We start from the raw sequence: 19,755 nt of genomic DNA, 5'->3' as shown, positions 1-19,755 counted from the left end.
CAGGATATATAAGAGATAAGATCCTGCAGCTTGGACTTTCGCACCCTCAAAATTACCCTCTCGATCATATCCACCACACAAAACAAAAGGAATGACCACCACAATGCGCGCGATCGGTACGTCATCTCCAATTCAACCCCTCCATTGTATCCCCCCACAAGGTATATCGCGGATATCAAACGGAGCATCAAGCATCAACCCCAATCCCCTCTCACCCTTTCGCCTGCATTATCTACCATCTTCGACCCCAATCGCTCTTCCTTCCACCCCTTCCACACATCCATGTAGATATGCTAACACCCACCAGCCATCCAAGGCGGCAAAGGCCCCGCCACAGCCATGCACGTCTCCGACATCCCCAAGCCCGTCCCCGCCCCGGGCCAAGCCCTCGTCAAGATCCGCGCCTTCGGCCTGAACCGTATGGATCTGCTGCAGCGGGAGGGTCTGTACCCGCTGCCGCCTCAGGCGCCGGAGACGATGGGCGTGGAGTTTAGCGGTGTTATTGAGGGATTTGGTGATGAGGCTGCTGCTGCGAAGTGTGGGTTTAAGACTGGGGAGGAGGTGTTTGGATTGGCGTATGGTGGTATGTTATTCTTCATGATGTTGATGGGGGGATGTCGGTCAAGCTCACGATGGCGGGATTAGGCGCTTATGCCGAGTATATCGTCGTCTCGACGAAGATGCTCGTTCACAAGCCGAAGCAGCTTTCGTGGGAGGAGGCTGCTGGTATACCAGAGGTACGCTCATTCCTACAAAAAATTTTTTGCTACAGTCTACGATTTACACCCCCGAGATAACGATACGATACGATACCTGGTGCTAATCTCGGTTTCTCTAATCGTCCCAATTCCAGACCTGGATCACAGCCTCCCAAGCGCTCTTCCTCGTCGGCGAATTCAAACCCGGCCAGTCCGTCCTCTGGCACGCCGGCGCCTCCTCAGTCTCCATCTCCGGCATCCAACTCGCCAAAGCCGAAGGCGCATCCGCCATCTACGCCACCGCCGGCTCGCAAGAGAAAATCGACTTCCTCGAAAAAGAACTGGGCGTCACCAAGGCCTTCAACTACAAGACGGATGACTGGGCCGGCGAACTCCAGAAGCTTACCAACGGCGCGGGCGTGAACCTCACCGTTGACTTTATCGGTGCGCCGTATTTCCAGGGTGACTTGAACGTTGCGGCGCGGGATGGACGCGTGGTGTTTCTGGGTCTTATGGGGGGTGGTAAGTTGCCGGAAGGAGTGGATATTAGGCCGTTGTTGTATAAGCGGCTTCGGGTTGAGGGGAGTACCTTGCGGAGTCGGGATGTGGAGTATCAGGGGAAGTTGAGGGATACGTTGGTTGAGCATGCGTTGCCCAAGTTTTGCGATGGGACGTTCAAGGTGTTTGTCGAGAAGGTGTTTCCGTTTGAGGAGATTGTTGCGGCGCATCAGTTGTTGGAGAGTAATCGGACCAAGGGGAAGATTATTTGCGTTGTGGGGGGTCAGTAGGAGTGGTTGGTTGGTTAGTTGATTGATTGATTGATACTCTGACTGAACAATCATGTCTTTTGATATCACAGTTAATCTGGGTTAGAATGATGAATATCTTTCCGGTTCATGAATTGACGATCCAAGTCTGGCTGATTCAAGCTTGGTTTTTGTTTCTCGTTATTTGTCGAGGGGGTTGTGGTGGTGGAGGTGGGGTTCTGTCTGACTCTGACGAGAGCAGTGCCCTGCGCTTGAGATTACGGATGATGAGAGACGGACTAGCTCGTCCATGAATAGGGTGTGAATGATCTGCTCGGGATAGACTATTCTCATTGGGGTCATCAGAGGAGGATGGATCGGACAATAATCGGCCAAACGAAATTCGATTAACTTTTGGGGGCGAGACTTGGCTTGCTGGCTTTATTGGTTCGAGAGTCCTGGACAAAGTACGGAGTACTGAAGTACATTTAGGCTCGACGTGGGGCTGGCATCGCCTGACTTCGGTGGTGGCGAACCGTATCGTCTGGGAGTAGTATGTACTGTAGTACTTACTACCTTCCTCATAGGACTCCTACGTTATAATCATAATACGGGGTAGTCCCAGATGAAGATCCATACTCCGACCAGGATACTGAGTTGGGGGACCCTGACCGATGAACCCTGCTCGATAGTAAGCGGACTAAGAACTGCCCCAATAAGCCGAGACCAATCAAGGGCAGTAGGTCCAAGCTCGGCTGCACGACTGTTTCTGGCGTTTTCTAACTTCTTGGGGTTGTTGCTTCGGCGGCTTCGGCGTGGGTTTGGAGGTTAGATTAGTGCTGGCAGGTAGCGGAGGCCTCATTGGCCCGTCACCCACCCCGTGAGATGGGATCGCCCTTCAATCACGGACGATCGAGTCGTCGTAGTGGGTGGGTGATTATTCAAGGATGTTGGTATGGTGCGACTCTTTGAGGAAGTTTAAATTCTTTTTTTTTTTTGGAGGAGGGGGGGGGGGGGGGAATGACGAGTGATGGGTTGATGAGCACTAAGCACCGAGCACTTAGCCCAGTTGATCAGGAACGGTGGCGTTTCTGCTCAGCGGAGCAGCTCAGCAGGGTCTCGGCATTACAGGCAGGCCAAAAAAAAGCAACGCATCCAGTCGATGAGATCATCGCAGACAGTCAAGCAGCCAAGCCCAGAGGATAAGAGATTCTGGAAGCGAGGATCCAGCCGAAGAAAGCAGTCACTAGTGTGTGTGTGTGTGTGTGTGCGTGTGTCACTGTGTGTGGTCCCCCGGGGGGGAGGTTGTAAAACAGTGTCCAGGCAGAACCAAAACCGCCCCCAAAGCATTCATCTCTCGTCAGTCGAGTGTCCCACTGCCGGTCTGTGCAGCAATTGGATTGCATTATTTCTTTGGTGCTTTTGCCCGGCGGACTCTCCGGAGCCTCGACGGGATCCTGCAGATGGAGCCAATCAGATAGCCCAACGTCGCTGGTTGTGAATCCGCAGGGGGGGCGCCATGGAACTTTCAGTGCGCTTACCTAAGACCGTGGGCCTTCTAGAAAAAAAAAAACCAGTCCTCCGTGCAAATGAGAGCGAGGCGTCATGGTCCACTGGTGGGATCGAGGCTCTGCAGGAAATTGGACAGAAAAAGATGCCCCCGGGGGGGGGGGGGGGTTGTTTGGTGGTGGAAAGTAGATCAAAATGAAAAGATCGAAGATTTTCAACTGGTAGAGTGCAAGTCGAGTCACGAGATCGGACAATCGAGTGCAACTGTACTGGTCAGAGAAGAGAGCGAGCGAGAGAGAGGGAGGGACGAGTCCAGTCATCGTGCAGAGGCGATCATCCCGTCCCGCCCTCGCCCCCCCTCTTCCTTCCTTCCTCTCCGGCCTTCTGGAAGGAGGAAAGAAGCCCCTTCCCCGTGTACTCGACTCCTCTTTACTACTCCTCCGACTACGACTCTCTCAACTCGGCTCGACACTACACTCCTCTACTCAACCTTTACTCTCCCCCCCCCCCCTCCTTCCTCCCTGCCTCCACTTCTGACTTTCTATTCCCCTTCTCTCTCTCTCTCTCTCTCTCTTTCTCGCTCTCTTTCCTTTTCCTTATCCCAATCTCCATCTCCATCCTCGACGCCTCCTGCTTCCGCTCGCCCCCCTCGACCATGTCGCCCTGATCACACTCCCTCCTGGAATCCCGACCGGCCTGCCGAAAAGCAACGTCTCTTTTCTTCCTACCTGTCATCTCTCCTACCGTATAAAAACACCCCCGCCCCCCCTTCCCCTCTCACGTGCCGGATATCGACCTTGAAAATCCTCGTCGTCTCAATAGAATCACCGGTCGGGCGGCGCGCGAACCACGCCCTCCCAGTGTGATAGAGCCCACTGCACTTGTCTCGGATCGTCCCAGTCCACAACGCGACTCGGGCTGCCTGCAGGGAAACAACTGCATTGTTTGATTCTGTCCGTTAGGGGTTGTGGCCGGCCTTTCGTCGTTCCTTCGCTCCCATATTCTCCTGCATCTTTTTTTGCGCCGTTGATTCGGGTTCGCTTCCATCTCCGACTCGCCGCTCATTATCGTCTCTTTTTTCCCCTACTCACTTCTTTGATCCCCTCCCGAAACGGCCATCCCCTACGACTCACTTCTCCCTTCTCTCTGGATATCGACCTTTCCGCCTTTCATCTTAATTGTCTCAATCCCCCTTCAGATTCGCCAACCGTCTGCTGCTTGACCCTCCTCTACGCCCCCGACGCCACATCTCCGGTCATTGGAAAACCATATGCGAAGCAGGGCAGATCCGATCGCCTCGTTTTCCTTTTCTCTTCTATACTCTTGGGTGCAGCCCTGTGATTCTGGCGGCAGAGCCTGAATCAGAGCGACCGCCTAACCCCCCTGAGAGTGACAGGATGGGCGACCCCGTGGAATGTATAGGCGTCTACGTCGACGACCGCGTCCGTTCGGAACGGTGGGTGCGCCGGAATTCGGTCGCTACGTCGACACTGTCCTCTGTCGGTTCCTTGGCATCCCCCGATGAGCCAGACGCTCTACAATTCGATGTAGAGCAACTGCTGGACGTGTGTAAGAAGAGTAGGTTCTTGACCCAGAGTTGCGCGATTCCATCGTATCCCGAAAGATCTGTCCAATGCTAACCGTTCCCCCCATCCCTCAGTCTACCTCTGTCACACCGGATTATCCTTTGCGACCAAGCTGGCCGAGCTCAGCGACCACTCCAGCAGCGAATGTGCCCCGATATTCGCTTTCTGTGGCATTGATTTTCGCACTGACGAATCTAATCTGGCCCGACGGAAAGCCGGTCGCGTCTCGTGGGGAGATACCGCCCCCCATCTCCCGGGTCGGTTCAGCGTACTTTCACCTTCTCCTCACATTCCGACGAAGCGCCAGGGTTGTCGCTCCTCTCTGGTGTGTCTACGGATATTCAAGTGCAAGATGGTCCCAGTCTTGTCGTTCCCATCGCCCTCCTGCGCACCGCTGGTTCGGATGCGCCCATCGGCGCCACGACAGACCCTACCAGCGAACCGCAAATGAAAAGTCCAGTCACCCTGGAGCACAAGCAGATCGCTCGATGCCTCGATGCGGGCGCGATGGATGTCTTGCTTACTCCACTCGATCAATCCCGCATCCAGGGGCTGGTGGTCCATGCGTACCGGGCGCGCCGAAATGCCCAGAAGGAGATGTCTCGCTTCCTCGCACGGAAGAAACTGCGCAAGCTGTCGTGGGTGGGTGTCCATGAAGAAGAGCCGTATTCGTATTTGAGAGAGGCCATGGTGTCAAAACTCATGAAAGGCATTTGCAACCCCGAGGAAATCATCGAGGAGTTCCAGGAACGCGATCTGCATGTGAACCCCGAACGCCAAGCTTTGATCAAGGAGCAGGTCGGAAGCTGGAATTTCTCTGCCCACGATTTCTCTGAAGACGAGTTGGTTTTTGGTGCCTGCCAGATGATCACGCATGCTTTCAGTCTACCCGGGCTGGAACATTGGCGGCTGACTCCCGGGGAATTGCAAACCTTCCTTCTCGCCTGCCGGGCGGCTTACAACTCTTTCGTCCTCTATCATAACTTCCGCCATGCCATCGACGTCTTGCAATCTGTGTTTTGTTTCTTGCTTCATATCGGTGCTCTCCCACCATACGAACCGATTGGCCAGAAGCCCGTTACGAAATCTCCCGTCGCCTCTCTTATTACTCCCTTTGACGCACTCACTCTTCTGATCTCGGCGATTGGTCATGACGTCGGCCATCCTGGAGTCAACAACTTTTTCCTGGTGAAGCTGAACGCTCCTTTGGCACAGCTGTACAATGATAACTCCGTTCTCGAAGCCTTCCACTGTGCAGCTTTCTCCCAAATCCTTCGCCGCCACTGGCCCGCTGCGTTCAAGGACAAGCAACTCCGGAAGCTACTCATCAGCTCTATTCTGGCAACCGACATGGGTGTGCATCAGAAGTTTATGGAACGGATGGGGACACTGCAAGAGAAGTTCTACGCGAACAACAAGTCGGTCGATGGCTGGAAACCCCAGGATATCGAGATGTACAAAACCCTTGTGTGCGGTCTTTTGATCAAGGGCGCCGATATCAGTAACGTGGCGCGACCGTGGACGGTTGCAGAGAAATGGACACAGATCCTGCAAGAGGAATTCGCCAACCAAGGTGAGATGGAGAAAGAAGTCGGTATGGAGACTGCGCTCTTCGGCGGACCACCGGAGCTGGGCAATATCTATAAGCTGGCTACGAGTCAGATCGGGTTCATGTCCATCTTCGCCCTTCCCCTCTTTGAAGGTATATCCGACCTCTTGCCACAGTTGCAATTCATGGGCGACCATATCCGTCGCAATCAGGCTCAGTGGCAGCAACATGCCAACCACGAACTGTACAAACAAGGCCTACACGTTCAAGAACGGGCGGAGATTGCGGTCTCGCCTCGCTCTCATAGCCCCGCCGTTCCGGCTGTCGAGTCCAGCGAGAGTACACCCAGGGCTGCTCCTGCCGATCAAGAGTTTGCTCCAGATGATCCCGATTCACCTGTATCATCAGATCGCACGGAATCACAGCCTCGCGGCTACAACGAGAACAACATCGAGCCCGTGGTGTCCCCAGACACTGCAGGTCCGCAAATTGAGATCACTGGAACTCCCATCGCGCCGGATGTGACATCCTCTCGAAAATCGTCCAGCGCTGTGCCCGATCTCTCATATTTCTCCATCCCGGCGGCGCCACAATCAGCACGGGGATCGAGTGCAACCCAATATCAAAATCCCATTACTGATAACACTACACGCCCTTCTGGAGACCCGGCCGTCTTGGCTGCTGCCTTATATGCGAACTCGACTACAAACAGCAACAACGCATCGGCAAACACCGAAAAACGCGATTATACAAACGATCTAGCAGCCAACGAACGACCGAGTAGCTCTCGTCAAGGCCAGCAACCCGGATCGACACGTCACCATGCGCACCACAGCTCATCCGTCCGAACCTCGGGCCCGTCAAGTTCCAACCGCAACAGCTGCACTCGTACCCAGAGTGTTAGCACCTACAGCAACAACATGACCCCGATCTCGCCTGCAACCAACGCTACCAGTTTTCTGCAGGTGGACAGCGGGGATGAGAAACGTGTCTCGGATGAAAGCGCTCCCCAGAGCGATCTTGGGGCTCCTGATGACAGCAGTACGCGACCTAGCACATCATATGCTTCCCATCTCGGAGATCAGGAGAGCAACTACAGCCGAAGTCTCAGCTTCACCAAAGACGTTGGTCATGAGGATGGACATCACCATGACTTCTCTCATGCCGCCCTGAACGGTACACGCAGCCCGACCCAGCAGTCCACCACGACTGGTGAAAGTATCAAGAATGAAAGTCCACAGGGATCTCCCGAGGACTCTCACAACAGTGTCTTCCAGCGTCTCCCTAAGCGACGTAGTCGGCTGCGGCTTGCATTTTGGAAACGGCGTAACCACCACCAGCAGGAAGTTCATGGTGAATCTTGATTGACGTGTCTCTCCTCTGTTGGTGTGTTTTTCGCCGGTTAGGTGGCTGTATTATGCGATCATGGTGTCACGAACGGTGCATTCTCTTTTTGTCATTGTTGTGATGAACGTCGAAGGGTCGACGCTGCTGCATGATTTTTCACGATCTAATCTTCTTGCCTTCTTCCTTGCCAATACTTTATCTGCCTTTGGGTTTGGATTTTGTTGATCCGGTGATTTCGAGAATATCCCATTGGAGCGATATAATTGAGGCCCCTTGCAAAAGCTATAACAACGATTTGGTCGTGCTTTACAAGAACCAGAGACCGTCTTCTGCGCTCATCCTGGTTCCACTTCAACCCTCTTGAAGAGGCTCAGACTGAGCTAGGTTATGCTTCAGATGACTAGGTGTAGTACGTATGTGCGAACCAAGCTCTGGCACTGGTGACTTTTGGTTCCTATTCTTCTTCAAGAGCCTGATTTTATCCGCCTCGTATTGCATCGAGTTTTGCACCCGCTTCTGCATCTCTTATGACGATCATGGATATATGTTGGACGTTTCTCCACTTGTCTTTTCTGTGTGTTTATCTTTTCTAGTTCCACATGCGTTGTGCTCTTGGATGCTGCATTTGATATGGATTTTGGGCCGGCCATCTTAGAACTTGGATCAGGGGGCTGGTGGCGTTGATTCCATCCCTCTTTTTACTCTTTCTTTATTTGTTATGGTTTTTTTTTTTCATTTTGGACTCATTTGGGTCGGACTTTGTGCCTTTTCCATCTTCGTGGACGGGAGGCTTGCAAGCCTCGTTTACGAATTATATTCTTCAAGATATATATTGAATTTTTGATGTCAAACTTTCATGTACTACTTTGTGTAAAACCAGTCTAGCAATCACCTGGGACGACTCGAGAGACGTTAATCTTCACTGCGAATATTGATTAAAGCCCAGATTACCCAGATGGATGACACCCTAGAGTTTAGGAAGGGTGAAGTATGTACAAGAAATAGGGAATCATATACACATGGATGATACCACCGATTCACACACTCGCATTTAAAAGTTCCACATCCTCATCCAAACTCCTCGTCAGCATCTCCAACAGCCCAAACACCCGCCCCGCCTCATCCAAGATATCCTGCTGTTCCTGAGCACTCAATACCCGCTCCACATCAGCCAGTCGAGCACGCAACCTAGCCTTAACCTCTCCACCACCATCATCAACATGCCAAAAAGACAGCCCAGGACAAGATGCCCTCCGACAAGAACTAATCTCCGCATCTGATAACCCCCAAAATTCAGGACCCGCTTTGAGAAGAAGAGCGCGGATATCCCGGCCCCCGTATAGCAGAGCTGAATACAGGATCCACACGTATGCGACTAGAATATGCGGTTTATCCTGGATGCGTTGGCGAATTTCTTGCCCGATTCGTTGTCCGGTATCCCGGTCTTTGAGTGATTGGAGTAGGACGTTGGTTTCAGGAGTATCAGGTGGACATAGCGCGGACAAGAAACGCAGATCATCTTCCAGTGCCTTTGTGCGTGGTAGCTCGGGCGTGTAGAGCATTCGCAGCATGTTCTGGATGCGAGTCGCGTTTAGCGGTGCAGAGGGGTTATTTTCTTTAGTAGTGGTAGTGGTGTCTTGGGAGATCCAGTCCACCGGGTCACCGATTATTGAGAGCCATGATGCTTCGATGCTGTAGAAGATCTCTGCATATCGTGATAGGCCTAGTAGGTAGAGAGATGGACTCTCTGTTTTTGGTGGTAGACAGAGTGGGATGCGGGAGAGATTTAGTTTGTGGATTAATGTATGTGGGTCCCTGTTTTTCTGTGGTTAGAAAGGTTTCTTCTTTTTTTTGAGCGAGAGAAGTAAAGGGGATGTGGTTGTTCATGTTGATATAAAATAGGTTGCTGGGTTGCTTGGAAAAGGTGATATGATGAAGTGATTGGAATACGGGGCTCTGGACGTACTTGATGGTTGCGCGTAACTTTGCGAGTAGATCACCAGTTGTCATGGCGGGATGTGGCGCCGCGTTGGAAGGAACTGTCGGGGGAACTATAGCCCTGCATGTGTGAATGTACTCCCTGTCCTCGGTTTAGGATGATATCTGATATCTCGGCGTGAGTGTACGGTAGGATGAAGAAGAAGAAAAGAAGTTGATGCACCATGATATTAAAATTCCTGGTTAACGGTTGAAGCGATGCGCCACTTTGTTCAGCGGAGATTTTTTTGGGGAGAGTCTTGGCTCTCGGAGGTTAGCGGGTGCGCCACACTTGTGGAGATGAGGAAGTAAAAGGGCTTGTGGTCTTTGTTCTTTGTAGAAGGAATCCTATGGTGGATTTGATGTTATTCACGAAGTAAAGTTTGTAGTTTAATTTTAAACTTAGTATACACAGGTAGTTTCCATTATTCTAATCCGATCTCTTGTCGCATGAACGGTCGGGGGGAACTCGGTTGAAACGAGGAGAGCGCAAGAGACGGAACGGGCCAGGCGGACGAAAAACTGGTTTTTGAGCCTGTTCTTTGATTAATGACATCCAATGATTTCTTATTACTTCTCTCACTAAGCGCTAGTGCACTCTAACTAGTTTTCCACAGTGCAGTAACTACGAACTAGCTATGCCCTTCCCCTTGCGGCATCACATTCTCGAAGCGTCAGAAAATCAATTCCAAGTTCCCCAAATTCATCACAAAGGAGCTGCTATACCAGCACAGAAGCAAGAAGCAACAATCTAGACCCTGCTTGATTCAAACTTGCTATCCAAGGAGCTGGAGGCTCTTTTGTCGTCAGTGTCACGTAACCAGGGGGTGGATACATAGAGCAATGACGAACAATGAGACACGACTCTTCCGATCTTAATGGACCCCGGCTAGATCGAAGATCAACCCCTTTTCTCGATAAGGTTTGCAAGCTAGATCGGATTTTGTGAATCTGAGGAACTTGTTTCTTGTCGATCGTGTTTGTCTGGGTAGATGATGGGATGAATTGGTATGGCGTTTAAGGATGGAGGAGTTGATGGGGATTGAGGTATAAGTAGGAGCATCTTTCTGGAGGAATCTGTACATATTCATCAAGCATCATTGCGAAGACAATAACTACTACACTTTGCTGAATTTCCATTCTCCAATATCTCTAAGGAACTACTATTCTATCACCATGGCCGACGACTACGTTACGAAGGACCAGGGCATCCCCGTCCAGGACGACATCCAAGACGTCGAGGATCCCGTTGATGAGGGCATGGCTGACTCTGATCAGCAGCTTGGTTCGTCACGAGTTCCAAATCTCCCTTCCCTGTAATATGTGAATATCCGCTAATTGATCAACCTGGTATAGCCAACGATGAAAAGGAGGCTATCGACCGCTCCAACATCATCAATGAGCGCACTCGTCACGCAAAGCCCCAGACAGACAATGGATACAACGAGGGTTCGGAGGATAATCTTCCTTAAATAGTCCTTCTAAATCAGGGCTTGTCAACCGGGAGAACCGGGTGAGAATAAATATAATTGTATGAATATCGTGTACAATATTAGAGCCAGATAAATGAAGGTGCTCAATATCTTTACACTTTCTCGTGTCTTTCAATTTCATTAAACAGTAGTCATCTCAGAGTGCTATTCTGGCCCAAGATCCTAAGAACAATCCTCGCACTCTTTCTTTTGCTCCCCTTGAGCCTTCTCTTCCTTCCTCTTCTCCTCTTCTTTCTTCAGAGCCCGATCCGTATGGCCCAAGTCCCGATTGGGAGCAATGATGTTTCGCACAAGAGACTTGAGAGCTTTGACCTCTGCATGTGTATCTCGATCAGCTACCAAATTAATCAAGGAAAGCAGAAAGAAATTGGAAAGAGATGGAAGAAAGAAAGTAATGGAAGGGAGAATTTTCGTCTCTCGTGTGCATACCGGGAAACCCGCCGTCTCGCTTCCGATCCCAAAGAAGAGTCTCTTGCGTCGTGACTTTTCCCTCCGAGGTAGTCGATCCTGTCGCATGCCAGATTGTCACTGTGAAGATACCACCGGTCACAGGGACGAGGGCAACTTCGCCCAAGTCTGTGCTAAATGTGGAGAGGAGTTCTTGGGCGAACTGAATAGGATTGCGTTAGCATTTAGTCGAGTTATATGTACGACTGCAACGATGGGATAAACGGAGTCTCATAAATGTCCATGCAGAAAGGGAATGAAGCTTTGGGAAACAGGGATTGGAAAGAGGGAGATGATATAAGAGACGCAAGAAAAACAGACAAGAAAAAGATACATACATACGCAGCGCGCAGCATCCATCGGCATTGAGTACAGAATTTGATCGCGATGCGGGGTAGATGGACACGCTCGAGGGCGCTAGTCTCAACATTCGAGGGCAGAGGAGCTGTAGAAGAAGAAGACGCTGCCACTGCTGATGCGAGACTGTCCTCGATCGGGGCCATTGGCTCAGTCATGGTGAGTCTAGATCCAGGAGACGGGAGAAAGTCCCAAGATCGATAACTCCAAAACGTTATGATATCCTGGTGGTGGAATTACGTTATATGCCGAAGAGGATTAAGTTGGATCGAGAGTTCTGCCAAGCCCGAAGGATTTCGAGTTCGAATTGGCTCTGATGCTGTTGTTGATAGCCAAGGACGTCGGTTCTAAAGGAAGGTTGAGTTTGGCGGCCGTTAGTGGGATGATGTCAGCGGGGGGTGTTACCTGATTCGGCAGTATTCGTCTATAATAACTAATCACCAGGAATTTCAGTACGGGGCCTACATGGTCTATCTGCATCTTCCCGGGGACGCGTAGGGGCTCTGCCAGTGGCGTGAGGCTGAAACACACTACCAGGTCAGAGGGGGTTTTGGGCCAGACAAGCGAACGACGAGACCATACAGTTGGAATTATATCGGTTATTGTATTTGGCCATTGGATGCAAATCGAATCTATGATACACGAATGGCAACCCAACTCTCGTGCGACGCAGAGAGGCTTTTGGAGGAACCCAGGAGAACAAAGGAAATTTGGCTTCAAAACACACAGGGACGACAAAGGGGGGGAATGGTGCTATAGCAGAAAGAAAGAAGAAGTAGAGGTAGAAGTAGAAGTAGACCACAAAGAAATTGAAAAAAAAAATTCAGGACGAAACAATAGAAGAGACAAGGTAGCAAGGTCGATCATATCGTCCGGTATGATCTACTGGAGCTACCATCCGGGGAGAGATGTGGATTGGGCCTAGTGACGATCAATCTACTCGCGTGATCCCGATTAAGGCGTAGGAAGTGGTTTCGTGCAGAGCCAGCAGACGATTTCTTCGGGCGCATGTCTTTTTCGCTTGTCCGCGCCCGGCAGGTGAGCGATCGGCGTGGTGGTTCGTCTCCCAAAGGGAGGGAGGTTATCGGGAGGGGGTCGAAGACGATCATCAGGGGGGTGGGTGGGAGGAGGAGTCAAAATATCCGGAAGAATTAGATGTGAGGGAAATAAAAGAAATCGTGTCGTGGCGATCGAGAGAAATGGTTCGTCATGAGGGCCATTACATGACGGTGCAGCAGCCACCCTGCTGCTGGGGAGCATAGGGGTCCTCCCGCTTATCGACCTGGGACGAATTGAGTTAGCGGGATTTGCGTGCATACGCTTATTCGGGAACGGTCGCATACTTGTCCCCATACGGAGGGCACCATGAAATCGCGAGTGTTGTTGCAATAGTTGATGAGCCTGTCGGGAAGAAATTCCGGGTCAGCTTGGGTCCCATTTTGGGTGGTGGTGGCAGTTGTAGTGATGGATAGAGTCACCACTTCGAGAGGGGGCCAAACTCACGAGAGAGCCGCTTCGGACACCTTGACCCGTGGACGGTCGAGATCCTCCTTCAGACGGGCATTGAGCTCAGTCAATCGGCGATACTTGAGGTCGGCAACACTCTGCTTCTTGTTCTTAACATCACCCCCGGAGCGAAGTTCGTAGGAGGGCATGGTGACGGTTGGCGAGTCGAGGTATGTGTGAATCTGTGTGTGTGGATAGAGGCGCGCGACCAGGAAAGGGGGGTGGCCGGGGAGGTGGCTGTTGTGTGGACAACAGGGGGGATCGGCCGGATTGCGGTTTCCAAGAAGGGGTTGAGGACTTGGAGCTTCGCGCGCACTTCGTTGAAGTGAGTCGACTCGACAAACACAGAACCAAAAAACGAGAGAAAGAGAGCGGCAGGTTCAAAGGAAGGGACGTTGATGATGGGTTTGGGTTGGGGGGGGGGGTGGAAGGGATTATTGGAGAGGGATTTTCCCCGTTGGCTGTTTGGCCCGTTTGGCTGGTTTGTTACTTGGTTTTGGGGGGGTATGGTACGGGGACACAATACAGGGGGATGACAGAGATTACGGGGTGGTCCGTGGGTCTTTCGCTATGGGGCGGTACGTAATCTGGTACGCTGCAGGTAATAGACGTATATCCATACAAGTCTCTCCCGCCAGCATTACATCTCTCATACACGCAACTCGTCAATAGTGACACTAGGTTCCGCCCGCCGAGGCACCCGAGTCGAGGTGCAAATCTGACCCATCTGAAAGGATGATCGCCCAGATGTGAATCGGACGTACTCAGCTGAACCGTCATATTATTCTTCCTACAGGTAACTTGCAATATCGACTAGCTGACATCAGGCCTGATAGTAAAAAGTACTACTTACCAGAATCATGGGTCCCGAGATCCTGGCTCTGTAAGCACTATGGTATGATCGTAATCTGGATACATCATTACAATGATTACATACAGTACGCTCTTCCTCGACCAACTCGCCAGCTTTGTCTCGTCTGCCAGCCTCAGGCAGAAAACTCACACGTGACTGCCCCATCGCTTAGCCCGAAGTGGGAACGCCGGGCAAATTTCGCTGGCTCGCGCACAACAGGCACTTCTCCCCCTCCAGGCCAAGGGACTTCGCGTGGCAGCATTTTCAACGTCGGTCTTGGACCACTGCCTGTGTGTGTTACGCCTGCACTTGTTGCTCCCCCTTTTCGACTTTTTTTGAATCCTCCAATATCCATCGCCCCGAAGGGCTACGTCGCCCAACATGCCACCACCACCTCACATCAAGCCTGAGAATGTCCTCAAGGTACGTTCAAGATCATCAACAATCATCTAAAACATCAAAGAAAAAAAGGTACTGGGAGGACTAGATTACTGACAGTTACGGTCATTTCTACAGAGGGCCCAGGAACTTATCGCCGTCGGTCAGGCGCCCGCTGCCCTGACCGTCCTCCACGAACATGTCACCTCCAAGCGGACCCGCAGCAGCCCGATCGCTTCGCTCGAGCCGGTGATGCTTCTCTTCGTTGAACTGTGTGTCGACCTGCGTAAGGGAAAGTCGGCCAAGGATGGTCTGTACCAGTACAAGAACATCGCTCAGAACACCAACGTCGGCACCATCGAAGTCGTCCTCAAGAAATTCATCGAGCTCGCCGAGCAGAAGGTCACCGAGGCCCAGGCCAAGGCCGACGAGATCCAGTCCTCCCTTGAGTCCGCCCCCCTCTTCCACCAACGTCGAGGACCTGGAGGCTATCGAGACTCCCGAGACCATCCTGCTGGCCACCGTCTCCGGTGAGCAGTCCCGGGACCGCACCGATCGCGCCGTTGTCACTCCCTGGCTCAAGTTCCTGTGGGAGACTTACCGTACCGTCCTCGAGATCCTGAAGAACAATGCCCGTCTTGAGATTATGTACCAGGCCACCGCTCTGCAGGCCTTCCAGTTCTGTCTCAAGTACACTCGCAAGACCGAGTTCCGCCGTCTCTGCGAGCTGCTCCGTAACCACGTCCAGAATGCCGCCAAGTACTCGACCCAGATGCACGCCATCAACCTGAGCGACCCTGATACCCTGCAGCGCCACCTGGACACCCGCTTCCAGCAGCTGAACGTTGCCGTGGAGCTGGAGCTGTGGCAGGAGGCTTTCCGCAGCATCGAGGACATCCACACCCTGTTGAACCTGAGCAAGCGCCCGGCCAAGAACGTTATGATGGCCAACTACTACGAGAAGCTGGCTCGCATCTTCCTCGTCAGTGAGAACTACCTCTTCCACGCTGCGGCCTGGAACCGGTACTACAACCTCCTGCGTCTCTCCACCATCGCCCTGGCTACCGGCCAGAGCACCAAGAAGGAGAACCCCTCCGTCACCGAGGCCGACATGACCAAGGCCGCTTCCTTTGTCCTTCTTTCCGCTCTGTCTATTCCCGTGATCAGCACCACTCGCTCCCGCGGTGCTCTGGTCGACGTTGATGAGGCCCGCAAGAACAAGAACACCCGCCTGACTAACTTGTTGGGTATGGCCCAGCCTCCTTCCCGCCAGGTCCTGTTCCGTGATGCTCTCAACAAGGGCCTGCTCAAGCGTGTTCGCCCCGAGATCCGTGATCTGTACAACATTCTCGAGGTCGACTTCCACCCGCTCTCCATCTGCAAGAAGATCACTCCTATCCTGAAGAAGATCGGTGCCGACCCCGAGATGGAGAAGTACGTTGTGCCTCTGCAGCAGGTCATCCTGACCCGCCTGTTCCAGCAGCTGTCCCAGGTCTACGAGTCCGTCGAGCTCAAGTTCGTCTACGAGCTTGCCCAGTTCCCCGACCCCTTCCAGATCACCCCCGCCATGATTGAGAAGTTCATTATGAACGGCTGCAAGAAGGGTGACCTTGCCATCCGTGTGGATCACATCTCCGGTGTTCTGACCTTCGACTCGGATGTCTTCTCTTCGTCCAAGGCCATGCACGCTGGTAGCGCTGCTGGCTCTGCCGAGAGCGAGTTTGGCTCTGTCCAGCGTCTCCAGCACACTCCCGCCGAGATTGCTCGCTTCCAGCTCGCCCGCCTGGCCAAGACTCTCCACGTTACTTGCATGTACGTGGACCCCTCCTACAATGAGGCTCGCCTGCAGGCCAAGCAGACCGCTCAGGCCCGTGCTTTGGCTGGTGCCGCTCAGGAGCACGAGGAGACTCTGGCTCGTCGCGTCGTCATCGACAAGAAGAAGGAGGCTGCTACCGATGCCCTCAACCGCAAGCAGCGGGAGGAGGAGACTCGCAAGCGTATCCGCACTCAGCAGCTCCAGGAGGCTGAGAAGCAGCGTCTTGCCGACGAGCAACGCGAGCGTGAGCTTAAGCGTGTCAAGGACGAGCAGGACCGCATTCGTGCTGAGGAGCTCAAGAAGCAACTTGAGGAGCTCAAGACCGGTGTCAAGGGTCTTGACATTAGCGAGTTCGATACCGAGGAGCTGGATGCCAACCGTCTCCGTGCCATCAAGCTGGCCCACCTTGAGAAGGAGAAGAACGAGCTTAACGACCGTGTGCGCACCACCGCCAAGCGTATTGACCACTTGGAGCGTGCCTTCCGTCGCGAGGAAGCTAAGCACGTCCCCGCCGATTACGAGGCCCAGAAGAAGCACGACTTGGAGCTCTACGAGGCCCAGAAGGCCGAGACTCTCACGGAGGCCAAGCAGAAGCACGCCGAGGCCGTCATCCTCAAGCACCGTCTGGGTCGTCTCGTGCCCCAGTTCTCCAGCTTCCGCAAGGAGCTGTCCGAGAAGCGCCACGAGGAGTTCGAGAAGCGGCGCAAGGCTGCCGAGCGGGAGTTCGAGGCCAAGAAGAAGCAGCGTGTCAAGGAGGTGCAGGAGCGCCGTCGCCGCGAGAAGCAGGAGCGCGAGGAGGAGGAGCGCCTTCGCAAGGAGGAGGAAGAGCGTGCCGCTCGCGAGGAAGAGGAGCGTGTGGCCCGCGAGGAGGAGCGCCGTCGTGCTTTGGCCGAGGAGAAGGCCAAGCGCGAGGAAGAGCGAGCGTTAGTTCATCACCACCCCCGTTTCGTCTTATGTTCAAAGCAGACTAACATTGACCTATAGCAAACTCGACGAAATTGCTCAAAAGCAGAAGCAGCGCGAGGAAGAGGCCGAGGCCCGACGCAATGCCCGCAAGACAGGTGGTGCCTACGTCCCCGAGCCCTCTACCGAACGTACTGCACCCCGTCTCAGTCTCGCTTCTCGTCCTGCTGCTGCTGCTGGTGGTGGTGGTGGTGGCTGGAGAGACCGGTTGGCTGCCAAGGAGGCCAGCGGTGATGCCGCCGAGTCTGTGCCCGCCCCTGCCCCTGCCCCTGCTCGGGAGGAGTCCGCGCCTCTCCGCAAGGGCGGCTATGTGCCCCCTCACCTGCGTGGCGCTGCCTCCTCTGGCTCCGCCCCGCCAGCTCGTGAGAACGGCCCCAGCGAGCGCTCTGACCGTTTCGAGCGTCCCGAACGTAATGACCGCTTTGAGCGCCCCGAGCGTACTGAGCGTACCGACCGTTTCGTCCCCCGTCACCTGCGTGATCCCTCAGCTGCCACCCCCGAGGCTCCCCCTGCTGCAAAGCCCGAGGAGTCCAAGCCCAGCGGTGGCAAGTGGGTGCCCCGCTGGAAGCAGCAGCAGTCTTAAGCTGATGCACGGGTGGATCTCTATGATTTCTTCTTTTCACCTAAACCTATAGGGAGCGAACCAAAAAAGTGACTCGGAAAGCTTTCTTTTTTCTATCCGGCGCATGTTTCTTTTTTCATGACCCATCTTGCAATGACCCTGTATCATCGGCCAGGACTCCTTGCCGCTCTCTCTACGGTGGCCCATTACGGTCCGCCGTCCCTCCTTTGATGTGTGTGTGTGGCTTTCTTGCGTGTTTCATGTTTCTAATTTCCCCACCTTCTTGTGTTTCTCTGGATGGGTTGATATTGGTCATCCGTGATGCCAAATATTATGCCCTGTTCCGGAGCCTTTTTTGTCCCGAATTGGACTTGGGATTTCAGTGAATGAGATCAGCTTTAGATGAGTCAAGACCTGGTTTAGGACAATTCTTTCCCCCTCGTAGTTCAGTATTGTCCCATCGACGGAGTTTAGCGGTCCAACGTTGCCAGGCGGGTTTAACGGACTTAGCCTCCAGCCCTAATGTATCTTGACCTCCTTCACAAGACCCAATACGTTCAAAGCATCGAATGAGATGAATGTCTGATGATTGTGCGTTTCGGTAATACACGCCCCTTGGATGCATAGTTCTCTTGTATAGTTTATACTCGTTAATACCCGGAGAGAACGCAATCCGAGTTACCAGCACAACAAAGTCATCTTGTACACCAGATAGAAGGCTATATAAAAGTCTCCATTCCTGAATCCCACTTCCTCAAACCAGCACAAAACACATCCTTCGTTCAAAAACCACCAGCAAATCTATCCACTCTCCCTTCCAACCGCCCAACATGCCCAAAAACCACGCAGCATGGCAAGACCAAGTCGGCGTCCCCCTCTCCATCCGACCAACTCCCTATCAAACCGACTTAACCCCAACCCAAATCCTCGTCAAACCACACGCCTGGGCTATAAACCCAGCCGACCATATCTTACAAGACAATTCCCTCCCCTTTGTCAAGTACCCCGTAATCCTGGGCGAAGATATCGCCGGCACGATCGAAGCCATTGGCAGCGAAGTCAGCACCCGCTTCCAGATTCACGATCGTGTGCTGGCCTTTGCACAGGGCGCAACGAGGGGGGTAGCTATGGGCGGGTTCCAGGAGTACGTCATCGTGGATGTGGCTATGACCTGTGCTATACCGGAGGGAATGAGTTTCGCCGAGGCGAGCGTTTTCCCGCTGGGCTTTACTACAGCGGCTCATGCGCTGTTCAACAGCAAGACTTTGGCGCTGCCGGGGCCGAGGGTTGATTTTATTCGTGGAAGTGCAGGTAAAAGTGTGGTTATTTGGGGCGGTGCGTCTTCTGTTGGTGGGAATGCGATTCAATTAGCTCGTGCGGCCGGGTTGGAGGTTCTTACGACGGTGTCGAAGACGAATTTTGAGTATGTGAAGAAGGTTGGTGCGAGTATGGTCTTTGATTATACTAGTGAGTCTGTGGTGGAAGATGTTATCTCCGCGTTGGACAATGGCGACGCTCCTTGTGTGGGTATCTTTCAGGCTGCTGGGTCGAACGACTCTGTCGGGCCTGTTTTGGAGATAGCTCGGCGTGCGAAGGGGGACATCTTTGTTATCACGACGACTCCGTTGCAGGGGGTTGTTGTGCCTGAGGGAGTGAGGGCGAAGATGTTGTTTGGAGCTAGCCATGATGATATTCTGCATATATGGCAGCAGTTCTTGCCACAGGCGTTGGAGGAGGGTATGTATATTGTGGCTCCTGAGCCGCTTGTTGTCGAGACCAGAGGGTTGGAGGGATTCAATTTGGATATGATATTCTGAAGAAGGGTGTTTCGGCAAAGAAGGTCGTTGTTCTAGCGAACTAGGATGGTTTGTTCACTAAAGCTGTTAGACATTTGCTTGTTGGTTGACCAAGATCTAGTAGTGCCAGTACATTTGGGAGCGAAACGAAGAAATCAGGGATTTTTAAAAG

At 53.0% G+C, this 19,755-nt stretch overlaps 8 protein-coding genes across 8 annotated transcripts; 5 read left to right on the top strand and 3 right to left on the bottom strand.

Moving 5' to 3' along the window:
- Positions 1-91: 91 nt before the first annotated feature.
- On the top strand, positions 92-1,477 carry N7458_008313 (NAD(P)H-quinone oxidoreductase; the record flags this gene model as incomplete). The annotated part of the gene is made up of 4 exons (XM_056911695.1): positions 92-116; positions 308-583; positions 646-737; positions 854-1,477. Coding segments are annotated over 4 exons (1,017 nt in total), but the record flags the coding sequence as incomplete, so codon positions are not given.
- Positions 1,478-4,350: 2,873 nt separating this feature from the next.
- On the top strand, positions 4,351-7,452 carry pdeB (3',5'-cyclic-nucleotide phosphodiesterase PDE2; the record flags this gene model as incomplete). The annotated part of the gene is made up of 3 exons (XM_056911694.1): positions 4,351-4,531; positions 4,614-4,796; positions 4,847-7,452. 3 exons carry the CDS (start codon positions 4,351-4,353, stop codon positions 7,450-7,452), a joined length of 2,970 nt encoding a protein of 989 aa, XP_056764520.1.
- A 1,020-nt stretch (positions 7,453-8,472) lies between these two features.
- Positions 8,473-9,445, bottom strand: N7458_008311 (biliverdin-producing heme oxygenase; the record flags this gene model as incomplete). Its single annotated transcript, XM_056911693.1, has 2 exons — positions 8,473-9,250; positions 9,402-9,445. 2 exons carry the CDS (start codon positions 9,443-9,445, stop codon positions 8,473-8,475), a joined length of 822 nt encoding a protein of 273 aa, XP_056764519.1.
- A 1,143-nt stretch (positions 9,446-10,588) lies between these two features.
- N7458_008310 (uncharacterized protein) lies at positions 10,589-10,884 on the top strand (the record flags this gene model as incomplete). The annotated part of the gene is made up of 2 exons (XM_056911692.1): positions 10,589-10,697; positions 10,769-10,884. 2 exons carry the CDS (start codon positions 10,589-10,591, stop codon positions 10,882-10,884), a joined length of 225 nt encoding a protein of 74 aa, XP_056764518.1.
- A 183-nt stretch (positions 10,885-11,067) lies between these two features.
- N7458_008309 (Rdx family protein) lies at positions 11,068-11,855 on the bottom strand (the record flags this gene model as incomplete). The annotated part of the gene is made up of 3 exons (XM_056911691.1): positions 11,068-11,240; positions 11,335-11,515; positions 11,691-11,855. 3 exons carry the CDS (start codon positions 11,853-11,855, stop codon positions 11,068-11,070), a joined length of 519 nt encoding a protein of 172 aa, XP_056764517.1.
- Positions 11,856-12,928: 1,073 nt separating this feature from the next.
- N7458_008308 (guanine nucleotide-binding protein subunit gamma) lies at positions 12,929-13,364 on the bottom strand (the record flags this gene model as incomplete). Its single annotated transcript, XM_056911690.1, has 3 exons — positions 12,929-12,991; positions 13,053-13,110; positions 13,213-13,364. 3 exons carry the CDS (start codon positions 13,362-13,364, stop codon positions 12,929-12,931), a joined length of 273 nt encoding a protein of 90 aa, XP_056764516.1.
- Positions 13,365-14,449: 1,085 nt separating this feature from the next.
- On the top strand, positions 14,450-17,808 carry tif32 (putative eukaryotic translation initiation factor 3 subunit EifCa; the record flags this gene model as incomplete). The annotated part of the gene is given in 4 exon segments (XM_056911689.1): positions 14,450-14,491; positions 14,585-14,883; positions 14,897-17,185; positions 17,247-17,808. 4 exon segments carry the CDS (start codon positions 14,450-14,452, stop codon positions 17,806-17,808), a joined length of 3,192 nt encoding a protein of 1,063 aa, XP_056764515.1.
- Positions 17,809-18,617: 809 nt separating this feature from the next.
- On the top strand, positions 18,618-19,604 carry N7458_008306 (zinc-binding alcohol dehydrogenase family protein; the record flags this gene model as incomplete). The annotated part of the gene is made up of 1 exon (XM_056911688.1): positions 18,618-19,604. The coding sequence occupies one exon, from the start codon at positions 18,618-18,620 to the stop codon at positions 19,602-19,604; it is 987 nt and encodes a 328-aa protein (XP_056764514.1).
- Between the last annotated feature and the right edge of the window lie 151 nt (positions 19,605-19,755).

Source organism: Penicillium daleae (assembly GCF_028827525.1).
Source record: "Penicillium daleae strain IBT 16125 chromosome Unknown utg000007l_segment0_segment0, whole genome shotgun sequence".
NCBI lineage: Eukaryota > Fungi > Ascomycota > Eurotiomycetes > Eurotiales > Aspergillaceae > Penicillium > Penicillium daleae.
This window is presented reverse-complemented; position numbering and strand designations above follow the sequence as displayed.